At 38.8% G+C, this 15,658-nt stretch overlaps 1 protein-coding gene across 2 annotated transcripts in view; it reads right to left on the reverse strand.

The window, feature by feature from the left end:
• Positions 1 to 1,631: 1,631 nt before the first annotated feature.
• The window catches only part of ZW10 (zw10 kinetochore protein), a 31,076-nt gene continuing 17,049 nt past the window's right edge, over positions 1,632 to 15,658 (reverse strand). For both annotated transcript variants that reach the window (XM_055306407.1, XM_055306406.1), the window contains 9 exons: positions 15,358 to 15,521; positions 14,573 to 14,755; positions 10,644 to 10,882; positions 8,344 to 8,415; positions 7,549 to 7,718; positions 6,574 to 6,704; positions 5,332 to 5,463; positions 4,323 to 4,525; positions 1,632 to 2,236 (listed from right to left, as the gene is read on the reverse strand). In XM_055306407.1, coding sequence (XP_055162382.1) covers positions 2,116 to 2,236; positions 4,323 to 4,525; positions 5,332 to 5,463; positions 6,574 to 6,704; positions 7,549 to 7,718; positions 8,344 to 8,415; positions 10,644 to 10,882; positions 14,573 to 14,755; positions 15,358 to 15,521 — 1,415 coding nt within the window. In that variant the 3' untranslated portion in view covers positions 1,632 to 2,115. The remainder of the gene's footprint in view (positions 2,237 to 4,322; positions 4,526 to 5,331; positions 5,464 to 6,573; positions 6,705 to 7,548; positions 7,719 to 8,343; positions 8,416 to 10,643; positions 10,883 to 14,572; positions 14,756 to 15,357; positions 15,522 to 15,658) is intronic.

Genomic DNA, 15,658 nt, shown 5'->3' on the forward strand with positions numbered 1-15,658 from the left:
TTTCCTCTGAAAGCTTGGGGAACCTTTCTTGAATTTCATTCTTACAGTCATTCGTCTAGTTCTGGTTGTTATTTGGAAAGAGGTTTCTTCTAGTCGGCCCACGGCCACTAAATGAGTCCTTGGTCAAGTTTGCCTCCTCCCATACTTTGCAAGCTCTCTCTAAAAGCAGGTTCCACTCCCCTTTCAACTCAGGTTCCCAGTCAGAACAGGTACCTTCAAGGTCCCTGTAAAAGCTTCTAGGCAGACCCACTCCCACATGCTCAGATGGCTCTTCTCTAACTGAAATGAACACCCACTGAATCATCGGCTCTCCATGGCACTGGCCAGGGAGAAAGATGCAGTGCACCTGCTCTGTGTGCCACGGCATTCAAACTATTCATTAGGGGAAAACAGTCCTGAGAGACCAGAGTCGACACAGCCTCAGAAGAACTGCAATGCAATTTTCTTGCTGAAGGGAGGGAAAGAATGCAAAGTGTGCTTTTCAGTTACAAGAGATCCCACCCCCAAATTGCTGTACCTGTCAAGCAACAGGAATAGCTTCTATGAACAAAAGAAATCTGCTAGTCGGTGTAATAGTCCTGTGATGCATTTATTTCAGTTCTGTCCTTAGTTCCCCATTCTCTCAATTGCTGAAAGAAGAATGCTACCTGAAATTGTGCGCATTTTCAAAAACAGATATTTTCTTCACCTGTGAAAATGGCTCCTTTCTCTCTCAGGAGAGAGACAACTCCTTTGTTATCAAAAAAACTAAAGTTGGTTCAGGCAATTCTTTGTTCTGTGAGTTCCCATTGTAGGACGTGCTCAGTATAGACAAACAGCTTATCATTAACCACAGCGGAGTTCTGTTATTAAAAACAAAAACCACCTTCTTTCTTATTCATTATTCTGCGACCCTTTGAGCAAGAAAAGGAAAAATGAAGCAACTGCCATGAGTATGGGCCGAACATGAACTGAGGGTAAAGACAGAACATGTGAGGACAGGAGGAAAAAACATTGTTCTTGTGTGCCAGGAATCAAGGCGTTAAGCCTAAGGAAGCATGCCCAAGGTCCTAAAACTTCTTCCAGGCCACATCTGCCTGGACAGCACCTAAAAATCACCCCTTTGCCCTCTTTCTGGGGACAGGAAACCATATTTCAGTACTAAGAGTCCTACCAAGGTTCAGAATAACCTAGACATAATGCATACCTCCGATGGCCGAAATGAGTTAAAAACAGACTCAGCTGAGCTGAAGAATTACCTGTGTCCAGCAAATGAAGGGTTAGGATACAGAGCCCAGAGTTAGCATCTCAGGGCATATATATGTGCCAAAGGAACATCATCAATTTAAAACTTTTGCCATTTGATAAGGTACGGAAAGAGTGGAGCTTAAGAAAAGAAGGTGAAAAAAAAATTCCAACCAAGAAAACAGAATTTAGTTGAAAGAGCAAAGTGCCAAAAATGTATACTGAAGGGAAGTCCTAAGAGTCCTAAGACTTCTTAGAAATTACCAGAGAGTTATGAAGAAGACAACAATGAGTGAGTTCTCTGTGAGGATCATAAATGTCAATAAAAAGAATGGCAGATAAGTCAAGAAAACTCATTGGTCTCTTTTGTCAAAGCTCCCAGGTTATTAAAGACGCTCACCCTTAACTCTGAAAAGCATTATTTATTGGAAAGAAATATTAAAGGAAGTCTCCTTAATCCAGCAAGGACAAATACAGTTCCCCTATCCCCCAAAATATATCTCCCATCTGCTCACAAGTTCTCCCCTTGCCCCAATCTCTTGGGATTCCCTGAATTTGTCAATCTGAGGCCAGGGCCTCCATCTGCAATGGAGTCAGTTCCCAGAAGGCCCAGAGCAACATGAAATAGTGCTACCCTATACTTTCTTATCAAGGGATGGTGGCCAGAAAGACGACAAATTGGGGTGTTTTGCTTGACAGCTCATCTTAACATCCAGTTCTTCAACAAAGCCTCATACAAGCCAGAAGGTAAGGCGTTCTTAGGTGAAATCAAACTTCCATGATAAACTGGTTCACCGAAACTAGCAGATGATTCCAAGAAGTCTTTAAGGAATAATTATGCCAAGAGAGGAATCCACACAGTCAAGACATGGCTTTCTTAGGAAGATACAGCTATTTAATCTTAGCAAGGGCAGCTGCTCTTCTTTCTGTGTTCTGGAACAAGGCACGAATTAAAGCTTTTACTTCACTGGAAGAGAATGCAGCTGCCAAGGGCCCCTTTCCATCTGCCCACCTGCAAAACAAAAGATAAAATTCTATTTCCTCTTATGTCTCTGTATAAGCAAGATTTTAAAACTGCTTATCTGTTCCCAAATGCTTATTTGTCTTAAATAAAAGTAAAACAAATCCTGGCATCCTTCTCCCTCTTGATGGCTCTACTACTCTATCTCTTTAACTTCTTCTGCTTCTTGGAGGCATCCTGGTATCAGCACAGTTAGATGAAGAGATCAGGTTGGGAAGATAAGACTATTCCCTCTTATTCTATACTAAGTCCTGTTTGAACTTGAGAATTATGGCCACATCCTCATATGGTTACATGGAATCTTGGGATCAGTAACTGTTTTTAAAAATAAGCCACAGGCAACAAACTTTAACCAACAAAGGACTGGTATAAAAAATACATAGTAAATTCCCATGAATCAATAATGAAATCACAAACAACCCCATAGGATAAAGGGCAAAAACCACACGAACAGGCATTTTACAATAGAAGAAAAATAAATGATCAGAAACAAAATATTGAACAAAAGAAGCAGGTGATAGAAAATTCCATTTATAGAAAGTTCAAACACGAGCAAGTCTAAACTATATTGTTCACAGATATGTGAAAGTGTGGTGAAACTATAAAGAAAGGAAAGGAGAGAAGTACCACAAAATTCAAGACTGTTTGTGGCTGTTTGGTGAGAAACATCTGGAGAGGGGAATACGGGAGTCTTCACAGGACAGGTAATATCTTTCTTACATTAGGTAGTAGGTACACAAACACTACTGGTTTTCTTTAAACTGTAAGTAGATTATGTATATATACTATATTCCTTCATATGTATATTTTTATAATATTAAAACACTTAAACTACACAACTGGAGGTAGCTTCTTCAGTAAAAAATTTTCCCCATTAGTTACCATCCCTATGTTTACTGAGATCTCTGTGTTTACTGAATTCCTTATAGGCAGAAAACAAGAAGCTAAGATACACTAGTACTATAACTGTTGTCACAAAAAAGAATTAATGATTACGAGGCTGCAGCAATGTCCTTTATAACTGCAGAAAGAAAATGTCTTATCTGCTGCCTCTGGAGTCTTACCTAAAGACATCTTATTACCCACTAAGGACTTGTAAATAACAAATAAATAAATCAAATTTTGTACTAATGTAATTGCAAGTATTTTGATGTGATTTTTTTTCAGGCAGAAATCTCATTTTCATTTTTTAAGATGGACAACATATGTTGAGAACAACTCAGACACATCTGTGAAGACTGCTCTAATGCACTGGAGCATCTTTAATAAAGTAATAAAGCAAGCCAAAGCAGGCAGACAAGTAGCTGTAAGGACGGAGAAGGACCTTAAGGCCTACTCAGGGAGTTTCCTCTGCAAAGTATGCATACTCATCAACAATTTACCAGACAATAATGGGAGCATCCATAAATGTGTAACCCATATCTTATCTTTTCTGTGCAGCATCAATGAGCTCTGCACACTAAGTATGATGCAATAAAGCATACAACTACTGCACATGGCAACATTAACTGATGGTCTCTGGTGTCGGAGAAAAATATCAGGCACTTTATTTAAGAAAAGATGAATCCTCTCTATGTGTATGATGCTTAATCTCTAAAGCCACTGTACTCCCTACAGAAGAACTGCTGGTCGATCAAACAGTGGTTTGATGCTGACTATTCCATACAAATAAAAGTCACTTTTATGTTAACAAATCAAAGCCAATATTAAAATGGATTCACCGTTGGGTTAAAACAGGCAACAATTTCCATCCAGGTCAGAAGGTTGTACTTCTTACAAATGTAAGATCATTGGTGCAGTGTGTCAGAACAATATGCTCAAGACCAAAATAACATGAAAAAGCCTTTATGTTATCAAATATGAGAAAGTGGTAATGAAATCTACACTATTACAGGCCATGCAAAGGCCTCAACTACTGCTACTCAATATGAAACTCTTTCCTAAGCAAAATTAAGAAACAGAGAAAAGTACTGCTATCAATGGCACTAATACTTTGTAGCTATCTTTGGAGAGACAGAGAAAGAGAGAAAGAGAGAGCATATGAGTGATAATCCCCTATAAAAAGGGTTATACCCACCGATCCCCAATTTCTTGCAGGCTGGCTTGTAACATCATCATCAATTCTTTGAATGGCATCCATTTTGGCACATAGACTGGAACTTCTTCTTGGTATTTCGTGTTCTTGCTTTCTTCAGACAGAGGTGCGAATACGTGGGGTCCCTCATCCATCACTGTTTTGCATAAGGAATACAATCTATCACCATCTTCAGTAGAGATGTCCTGGTTTTGCAGAGAGGGAACACAAAAGAAAAGAATTGGGCCAGCTCACCAGTAAGGAAAGGGCAAATCTCTGGTGCATGCTATCCAAGGGGTCAGCTATAGCAACATGTTTTCCAACCAATTTAGTACACCTTAACAGACATAAGAAGGTATCAGCAGCTTTCTGACAATACTCCTAAAGCTAGAATGACACAAAATATGTTTCAACAGATTGTCAATAATTTAGTTTGCCTGCATGAAAGAGCCCATTTCTCCAGCAGAATGCTGCACCACTTGCTGCAAAGCAGGGGATATTTTTATAAACAAGGACTTAACCAATCTATGCTTTAGAGACATCAGCTGGCAGAATCCAGGCAACCTGCACATTGGCTCACATTTAAAATCCCAACTGCAACAGTGTGTTACAAAAGTACCTGCACCAGGCTGCACTTCACTTTACCACAAAATTTCATGCACTTGCAAATTAAATAAATATAGGACTTCCTACCTTACAATACATCTAGGGACTACCCAGTTTCCAGACTCCTCCTCCATAATTCACACAGATGCTAAAGGGAAAAGCAGTATAATCCTACTTTCTTATTTAAGTATAAAAGATAGAAATTAGCATGTCTCTAGCAAAACAGAATTAAGACGAAACTGAAAAAAAAATAACAGTATAATGAGTTAGACATAAAACATGAGCAATTTCTTCTACCATCTGTGTTGACTAGAAATGAGATTTCAACATCATTTTCTTAGTAAAGCAACAATCGGAGGCAAGAACTGCCATCCCAAGTCTGGTGAAGCACCTAATGGCCTTTTACCTCTAGAGCAGTGATTCTGCCAATGATCTCAGAAATTGCCGTATTGAGTAAAGTCCCCATAGCCTTGCAATATATATTCACTGGCAGGACATCCTGCCACACGATTCCAAGTCTCTTCAGCTGGTGTAGTACCTGTCAGGAGAATATAGCTGTTGATGTGAAAGAGAGACTGTTGCAACTCTATTTTTTACATTCACATTTATCACGCGTGTATGGGAAAAGAGGCATTATATGAAGGTGAGGTGAAGTCATCAAAAGTATGAGCTTCTTGAATATATGACTCTGGTAATATCCCTGCTGGATGAAATGTACATTTATCCTGAGAACGGGAAACCACTGTAAGAAAATAAATCATATGGACGCCTGGGAGGCTCAGCAGTTAAGCGTCTGCCTTCAGCCCAGGTCGTGATCCTGGAGACCCGGGATCCCTGCATGGGATCCCGGGACCCGTCTCCCTGCATGGAGCCTGCTTCTCCCTCTGTCTCTGTCTCTGTCTCTCTCTCTGTCATGAATAAATAAATAAAATCTTTTTTTAAAAAAAGATAAATCACGAGCATTGAAAAATGTACAGAATTGTGAACTTACTATACTGTAGATGTGAAATCAATATAATACTGTATGTAGTTTTCACTTCAATAAAAAATATCAATCAATAAATAAAATCCATGTGCTCATTAAAAAAAACACACACACACAAAACAGAAAGAACCACGACAAATCATATAGGAGAGAGGGACACTGAAATAAAAGCTAGTATTTCAAATTTCTCAAACTCAAGTTTATGGATCAAAACCTTGCTATGACAGACTTATTAATAACTAGTCACGTTATTGGGTGGGTAGAAAGATAGCTTCCTGTTGGCTTGGTGGGACAAGGAAAGGGAAGACTGTAAACGTGACTGTAAAAGGTATCTGTATTTTCTGATGGGGGTTGTGGTGAATCAAGTGAGCTACATATTCTTTGCTGCTTAAAACACAAGGGGGAGGGCAGCCCCGGTAGCTCAGCGGTTTAGCGCCGCCTTCAGCCCAGGGCTTGATCCTGGAGACCCGGGATCGAGTCCCACGTCGGGCTCCCTGCATGGATCCTGCTTCTGTCTCTGCCTGTGTCTCTGCCTCTCTCTCAATCTCTGTCTCTCATGAATAAATAAATAAATAAAATCTTAGAAAAAAAAAAAAAACAAAACACAAGGGGGAGATTATCTAGAGAAAGAGCACAAATTTCAGAGCTGAAAGCAGTTCCCACCTGCCGGACTGCTTTACTTGCTGCAGAATAATTCTCTTCGTCATCCATGTTGGAAAAGTTTCTAGCACTTGATAATCTTTCCAGGAGTTCTCCCTTCTGTGCCCTCATTTGAGCCAAAAAACACTCTGTCCCTATGGTGGGGAAGTAGAATAAAGAATTCTAAAAGTTGTTCAATTACACACTACAAATCCAGGGTGGAAGATGGGAGACAACCATGAATCATACATTATTCTGCTTATTTGAAACTGCTTGCCAGATGACATCATAAAGCTGTTTTAAGGTTGCTAGAAATAATCACTTCTAATACATTAGCCAGTCCCTCCAAGCCCACTCTCAGGATAATAAGTCTTTCCCAATAGTCTGTACAGGGTCAGATAAGAAACATTACTTATTCAGAAGCAGCTACTTATTTTTCTGATATATCTATGCCACCTAAGGGAAAAGTCATGAAATAAAAAGCTAAGTGAATCATATACGTTCTCTGCTTTTCTTAGGCTATCATTATAGTAAACATATTGATTCATCCCACACTTCATTTCTTTTGATTTTTAATAATCCCAAGTAAAGCTAGGTAGTAGAATGGAGAGCTACCCTAAGGTTTTGCAAAAGAACAAGCCCTGACATTAGTAAGCTCTTACCGACAATGCTAACAGAATTATCACAATACAAATCTCATTACGTGTTATTCTGCTGACAAGACTCTGATTTGGTGAATTCACTGTGCACCAGCAATGCAGCTTGGATGTCTAACGTACCATGAAACCATGTCATGAAAAAGTAATACTTCCACAAAGACTACATTCACTTTATAAAATTAAATAAATGGGAACAGTTGCAAACTGAATGCTCTCCCACTTTCCAATATACCTCAGGACCACCACCTAACTTCTACCTGCCTAACTCACAAATTACAAAGATACTAGGCCGAAAAGCTGCATAATCAGTATGTTTTCCTCAATTTAAGGTATGCGTTACCGAGTCTCCTGAAGCTGGGTACAAGATCCACAAAAGTAGCAGTGCCATCACAAAGAATGGGGGCCAGACGTGATCTGAACTGATGCCCCAGGGTCAGCAAGTGGTGAGCAATATACATACAGTTGTTGTGGTGAATGGCAGCCAACTGGGGCAGTGTTTGAAGGTTTTCCCTAGGTGAAAAGGAAGAAAGAAATCACAAATTGTTGAAGCTGAGGTGGATGAAAAGTTACTTCTCTTTTAACATACTTAGAGGCTTTAACAACTGTCTCCTGTACAAATATATGACGAGATATAGTCTCATCACTCCCATCCCAGGCAGTGTGAGGCTGTTCTGAGTGCAACCAGGTCCTGAAAGACGATTCCAGATTAACAAAAAAGAAAGGGCAAGGGAACCCAGATGTTCACGTGTCTGACTCTATGTATGCAAACCTAGCAGAGTGGTACACAGTAATTCCCTTCAAATCTAAGGCTGACAAGTCTGTGGAAGTGGGGACTCACTTCCTCTTCCTCCAAATTCCCTTTTTCACTTACACAACCAGGCACTCAACTCTTCTAATTCACTAGTTTCCAAAATGGCTGCAGATCAGAGTCACCTGGGAAATTTTAAACTATATTGATGTTTAGACTTTAATAACCAATATTCTTTAAACATGTGGTTTTTTAGTGGTTTATTCCAGTTCATTGTGAATTTCAGTAACCCAAATATTTTTGGTGGAAATATAAAATTGGTGGTTTTAACCCAACTTACATTTTAGACACATCATATCATACAGAAATCAGACACATATCACTTACTTGTGATATGTTGGTACAACATCATGGAACAAATGGAAGATGTTCCTCACGGAGTAGAAAAGTTGAACAGCACTGAAGAAAAAAAGTTTCAACAGAAATGCATAAGGATACTGACAATGAGAAAAAAGGTCAAACTCGGTGCACATTAGTTGATAACTAACTTAGTTATCAACTAATGTGCACTAACTAAACTACAGTTTAAGAGAACACTGCCTTGGTCAGTGCTGAAAACACCCTTAATCTAGGTAGAAAAATATTCTCCACCAGTATTTGCTAACTAGACTGCAGTTCTAAAAACCTGGATCTACTAATAATTTTAAGCACAGCAGCATTAGCCCAAAGCCTCTTTCCCATTATCAATTTGTGTTCTGCCAATACCCAGAGTATCCCTTCAGTAACAAATGGAGCTAAGCCTCAAGCAAATGTCACCTGCTCACTGACGCACTCTGCAAAGGGCAAGGTATCAATAAAGGCATTCACTTGGTTCTTTTAGAATCAGTCTGACTTTCAGCTTTCACCTTTTCTCCTTCTTCCCCCAATGCAAGGAGATGAATCAACATTTCTAGGATAGGATCTAACCTCAAAATTTTTTGCCCTTTAAATCTGGCCTTAGAACACCTGAATATTATTATTAAAATGCACTCAGAGCAAATATACGGTTTGTACAGCTTACTTCCACAAAGGAATATCTTTTTTTTTTTTTCCACATAGGAGTATCTTAAACTATGTATGTACCTTGAATAAGTCACAGGAATTCCACAAATATTTAGAAAAGCAACTCATGGTTACTAGATCCCAAAACACTGTTACTACCTGATTACTAAGATACCTGATGAGATTATTTCATTTTATTTTTGCTGCACGTGTTGCTATACAAGGTTTGGTAATAGGGAAGTGAGTTATAACATGCCTGTGTTTGTCTGTCCTGGTAAAAAACTATTTGTTTTGGAGGAAAGAATGCATATAGATACATGGCACACAAAACGACTGTTTGGTGTTCTGTGTTATCAAAAAATGGAGGAAATACTGCCTTGTATCTCTAACTTCTGGTCTAACATATATCAGGTGAAATAACAGTTACTCTTAAATTTATTTTGCCAAAGGAGTATATACTTTTTACATGTTATTTTTCTTCCTACTTATATTTAAAATTGGATGGACTTGTGAACACAACCATTCACTGAAGTCATGGAAATATCTTGGTAAATATATTCTTTCTAGTGCAGAATAAAATAAAGGGGTTTGTTTGCAGGTAGAGATCGAAATGAAAGCTCTGGAAGCCCACCTGAGATGCAATGTGGTTAAGTCAGGTCCAGGTGGGACTGTTCTCTCCTGTAAGGATGAAAAGTAAAGAACTGCTACCCACAGATTCAAACTAGAGAGACTTTTGTCAGTCTGCTCTACATCTTCTCAATTCTAAGAGTAGGAGAGGTGCTCACAAAGCAAAAAGAGATTCAGAACGAGATGTGGACTAGAGTTGGAGGTACCTGAATATAGTGTAGATTAAGAGAAATCATCCTACAAGGGTAAAATCAGATCTCCAGAACATTCCATGCTTTTCCTTCTACCTTTGGCCTTCCAACAAACCATTATTGCATTAAAAACAAAAACATAGGGGCACCTGGATGGCTCAGCAGCTGAGCATCTGCCTTCAGCTCAGGATGTGATCCTGAGGTCCTGGGATCGAATCCCGCATAAGGCCCCCCCTTGAAGAGCCTGCTTCTTCCTCTGCCTGTGTCTCTCTGCCTTTCTCTGTATCTCTCATGAATAAATCATCTTTTTTAAAAATGTAAATTAAGTATAATTAGGGTCTGTTTTTCAAAAGGTAAAATGAATTCTAAGCTAAAAGGCCGGGGCAGACTGGAGTAGATGGTGTAATAACCATTATTACCACCGCCACCGGTAATAATAAAATAAACATTTGAGTACTGATCATTTTCGAAGTGGTATTCTAACTTCTTTACGTGTGCCTTCTCATATAACATCATTCAATTCATATAAAAAGTAAAAGTCAAACAAAAATTAAAAGAGCTTTTTGTAAAAAAAAAGTGATTGTTAAAGAAACTCCACTCGTCATCCATACACGTTTCCATTTTAAACATATGCTGTGAGAAGTACATGCTACTGTAAATAAAAGTTAATTATCAGTATGTATCTGTGTGCTGCACTGTTTTTCTAGGAAAAAAAATACTAACTAATGTTAGGATAAGAGAACCCAAAGAATTCCAACTAATTTTCTTAATAAATGTCTAGGTTCGATATGCATTTAACCCAGTCACTGCCGTTTTCAGAACGCTTACCACTGATCACTGCTGGTTGTTGCCTCTACTAAAGTCTGATAGGCAAGTTCCATTAACTGCTTCACAGATTCACTGATGCGGCACGTGGGCAAAGAAAAGGAATGTTGGTCCAATGTATTTTCAGGCTCTAAATTCACCACCTCATTAAACTGAGTTTTGGACATATTTTGTACTTGTGGCTTCTCATCCTTCTCAGGACAGGGTAAGACTGGCACACTTATCTTATAATCAGGAGTAATCTAAGATTCAAACACAAAACACAGAAAATGTATTGTCCTGAGAATAATGCAAAGGCAAACATACAGAAACGATGAGATGCTGGTGGCCTGCATGATGACCCAGCTGTGGCTCTACAGAACAATCAAAAGATTTGAATAAATACGGAAATGATTTTAATGACTGCTCAATCTTGGGTAAGAGCATGTCATAAGAAAATAAAGAATCCCCTTTACTATGGCATTCTTCCATTTCTTCTGTGTATTCTTCATAATGGTGGAAACTGGCCCAAGATTTCAGGTAAATGAAAGGACCTCCAGAAATCATCTTTCTCAGGCCAAACTATGAAATTATCACAGACAAGTATAATTGTGTGTCCTGTTGTCATTAAACACATTATTTCCTACCAGGAACGTGTGTTGGTTCAGTCTAAAAAATAACCCATTCAGGCTAGCATATCGTCCACTAAACAAAACAAAACTTCAAATCAAAACCAAAAAAGCTTCCCTTACATTTATACAGAATGGAAATTCCTAGATGTATCAAGACCCTGAAAAAACACCAGGCTGCTAGGCTGCAAACATCAGTGATATTTTTAAATCTGACTTTTAACAAAGTCACTTAATCTCTCTAGTCCTCAATTTTCTCATAGTAAAGTGAAGAAATTGTCCTACAATAATGGTCTTCAAACCTCATTTTCCAAACATACCAGAAGGGCCAAGGGAAAAAAAAAAAGAGATTAAGCAGGTGGGAACAGCAGGCTCCGCTGCAAGAGCAGCAGCCCTGTTCTGCACATGCTGGACTCCCCACCACATTTCTAACAGAAAAAGCTCCAAGTTCTAAAAAAATGGTTATGTCACCAAATTTGCCTTCCTGATCTATAAAATGATATAATAAAACCTACTTCAAAGGGCTATTAAGAAGTTTAAGTGACAATACAAATGTCTCAGGGTCGGCAAATTTATGGCTAAGAGAGTAGAAGGAAAACATTATAGAGGTGATTTAAAAAATGCTAATGTTTGTCTGAAAAAGAGTAGGCCCAAAATACACGTGACCCAATTAAGTGATTTCTTAAGGAAGGTGAGGGAACCCGTGATGGAAGCATGTAAGATCTAATCTGCTGCCTGTCAGGTTAAAATGTCAAAACAAGACCCACAACAAAACGTAGCTTTAGATCTTAGGGGAAAATAGTGGCTATACACAAGGAATGGTTTAGAGGGAATTTAGATGAAAACAATGAAAGGCCATTTAGCTGAAAATGGTTTTTAGAAAAAGGAAGAGGATCTTTTCAAAGTTGGGCAATGGAGAAGATCTAATCCCAGGGCCTAAATGCCAACAGAAAGAATCAGGATCAAATCCAGAGCAGTGGTTCTCAAACAGGAACAATTTTGCCCTCTGGAGGACATCTGGCAATGTCTGGAGATATTTTTCATTGTCACCACTGGGAGAAGTGCTACTGGCATCTAGTGGGTAAAGGTTAGGTATACTACTACTAAGCATCCTACAAAAGAGCCCCCCCCACCCCAACCAACAGCAAAGAATTACCTAGTCCCAAATGTCAACAGTGCCACTACTGAGAAACCCTGACCTAGAGAAAGCTACTATTAGGATTTGAGTTCTTGAGGAAAATGCAGTCACAGTGTCAGAGCTAGTTGAGTATACGGAGCTCAGAGATTGTCTCGTTCAATTCTGTCACATTACAGAAGAGGAAAATGAGGTCCAAAAGGTTAAAAGATTTGGCCCAGGGCCACAGAGCAATCCAGTAACAATCCTATTTACATCAAGAAGTCATGAGACAGGAAAGTGGGTCATATATGAACTCATTTGCTAGATATTTACTGAGCACTAAGTACATAGTACTATGTACCAGTATTCTCTTGGTACCGGAGATACGACAGTAGACAAAACAGTGGGGAAGAAAAAAAAAGCCCACGTGGAGCTTATTTTCCAGAGAGAAAGAAACAATAAATAATAAGAGATTCAAAGAAAAATAAAAGCAAGGAAAAAAGGGCATAGTAATAGGAGGAGGTCACAATTTTAAAAAGAATTGCCAAGAAGGGGAACAGTCATACCCCTAGTCATACAGGTAAACATGTTCCAACAAGAGGGAACAAGAGATTCAAAGGTTCTGCAATCAAGTGGGCTGAGCCATTTCAGGGAACAGCAATGAGTCCCAAGTGTGTGCAGCAGAGTAACTGAAGAAGAATGCAATGGGAGATGGGATAGAGAGGAATGGTGGGACAAACCCTACAAGGCCTTGGAGACTACAGTCAGGCTACTCTTTTTCTTTTCTTTTTTTTTTTAGGCTACTCTTTTTCTAAATGAAATGGGAAACCCCTGGATTTTGTGCAGGATAATTACATAATCAAATGATATTTATGTAAAAATAAATAAAACCCCACAGCGCAGTTGCTGGTACTGAGTGGATTACAGCTCCTTAATTATCCAAAATACCTCAAAATGTGTTCAAACCTGTACCTCAAAATGTGTTCAAACCTGTGCCTCTCAAATGGCTGATGAACTATTTTGTTAGGTGGACACAGTAACAGGGCACCTCCAAGGGAATATCGCAAAAGAAGGGACAAAGGGGGAAAAAAAAAAAAAGAAGAGACAAAGGGAAGAGTCTCATCCCTATCACTGTGACATGAGAAAAAGAGCTGAGAAATGTTCTATTAAGGGACTACCTTAGTTTACATTTTACTTTAAGTAATACCTTACACTTACCAAATATTATTTGATATATGTAAAACTTGAAAAAAAAATAGAAAATACATAGAGGGCAGCCCGGGTGGCTCAGCGGTTTAGCGCCACCTTCAGCCAAGGGCGTGATACTAGAGACCCAGGATCGAGTCCCACATCAGGCTCCCTGCATGGAGCCTGCTTCTCCCTCTGCCTGTGTCTCTGCCTCGATCTCTCTCTCTCTCTCTGTGTGTGTGTGTCTCTCATGAATAAATTTAAAAAAATAAAAGGAAAAAAAAAGAAAATACATCGACTTATCTAAGGTCAAAGGAGTAAATTACCCTTCATGCAAATTAAAGAGCCCACTGACTTTGCAGGTAACTGTTGGTACTGTACAAAAATTGTATCTTTTTTGTTTGTTTTATTACTCTGACTTCAAAACTAGTGCCTCTGGGCACCTGGGTGGCTCAGCAAGCAGTTGAGCATCTCCCTTCAGCTCAGGTTGTGATCCCGAGGTCCCCAGATGGAGTCCTGCAGCAGGCTCCCTGCAGGGAGCCTGCTTTTCCCTCTGCCTATGTCTCTACTCTCTCTGTCTCTCATGAATAAATATATAAGATCTTAAAACAACAACAACAACAAAACTAGTGCCTCTGCTAGCCTAAGAGATGAAGTCAACATTTTTACAGCAATGTATAATCTCTGGACTCAGAAGCCAAATTACATATGTCACAAAATTGTGGATTAAAAACTCAAGTAATAAAGTTAATTTTCAACAACAGGAATCTATGATATTTACTTGGGTTTTTCAGTGTATACTATGCTTTCGGGTACACTATCTTATCTGGGCCTCACAGTAACCTAGGGAAGAGGCAGCTATCAGGACCCCTTGAAAGATGAGAGAACTACCCGTTGCAAGATGAGTAACTTCTCTCACTGAGCTCAGCAACTGTCATACTCTCTTCCACTCTACCAAATTTGTCTCAAAAATGCACGCGGCTCCTAAACACAACATAATACGTGATAAGCCCCAGTACCTTCACAGTGTTGTGAATTTCAGAGGTCATTAGGTTTCTAGCTGCCACGATCACATCCTGACATTTCTTGTTAGCAAAATGAGAATTGATGTTGCGGGCATATTTCAGCAAATCCGTAGTATCTCCTTTTAAAAACCTCATCTCTTTTAGGGCTTTTTCAAATTCTTCAGTGGACTGTATGATCTGAGAGAGACAAGGGGGAAAAAAGAAAGAATTATATACACATATTCCATTTCAGTATTGGAATTTCAAACCCAATACACAAAAACTAACAGGGACCAGGTAGGCATTTAAGTTTTACAACAGACCAGCAGTTAGCAGGTATACATATATTAGGTATTCTTCTGGCCCCAAATCCATTAGGAATACTATCTTCAATATGAACTTCTTTTTTTTTTTTTTCAATATGAACTTCTGATTCTACTTAATAAAAGTGCAAAGATCTCTAAAATAAATACACTTATTTTAGTGTTCAAGGAAATGCTAAAAAGAAGCAAAAAAGTAAAGTGTCACACAGTAGCTACAATAGTTGATACAAATATAAAAGAACAATTGTTTTCCAAAGGTATCTTACTAATGAAAATATACTTAAAAAGAAAACATACTTCCCAATCAAAAGGTAGAAAGCAGGGAGAGAAGTGAAGTAACAGAGAATTTGCTTTCACTCCCTATTAATAATTTCCTTAAAAATCTCACTAAAGTGCAAAAGGTCCCCAAGGAAAAACAAAAGATACCAATAGGTACCTACAGTCTCTTCCAACCTTCTGTAATATCTCTGCACTCACCTTTTCATACTGCTGCAACTTGCTGCTATTAGTTGGGATAGAATAAACCAAGCAGTTTTTAATGAGGCACTCAGACAAGTCCTCCCAGATCATGTCACCAAGCATCTCAGCCAATATGATCTTAGATGTTTTTTCATTTTCTAGGTCAGTATCAAGAGGTAAATCTGAAACAAACAAAAAAATTTTAAACAAGACGCCATTCACAGTTAAGATTATTCTCAAGTTTCCTAGTTTTCTAGAATTCTAGAAATTTTAGCATGGGGAAGAAAACAGCACAGATCATTCTACAGCTATCTCAACT

This window comes from Nyctereutes procyonoides, unplaced genomic scaffold (genome assembly GCF_905146905.1).
Source record: "Nyctereutes procyonoides isolate TBG_1078 unplaced genomic scaffold, NYPRO_anot_genome, whole genome shotgun sequence".
Classification (NCBI taxonomy): domain Eukaryota; kingdom Metazoa; phylum Chordata; class Mammalia; order Carnivora; family Canidae; genus Nyctereutes; species Nyctereutes procyonoides.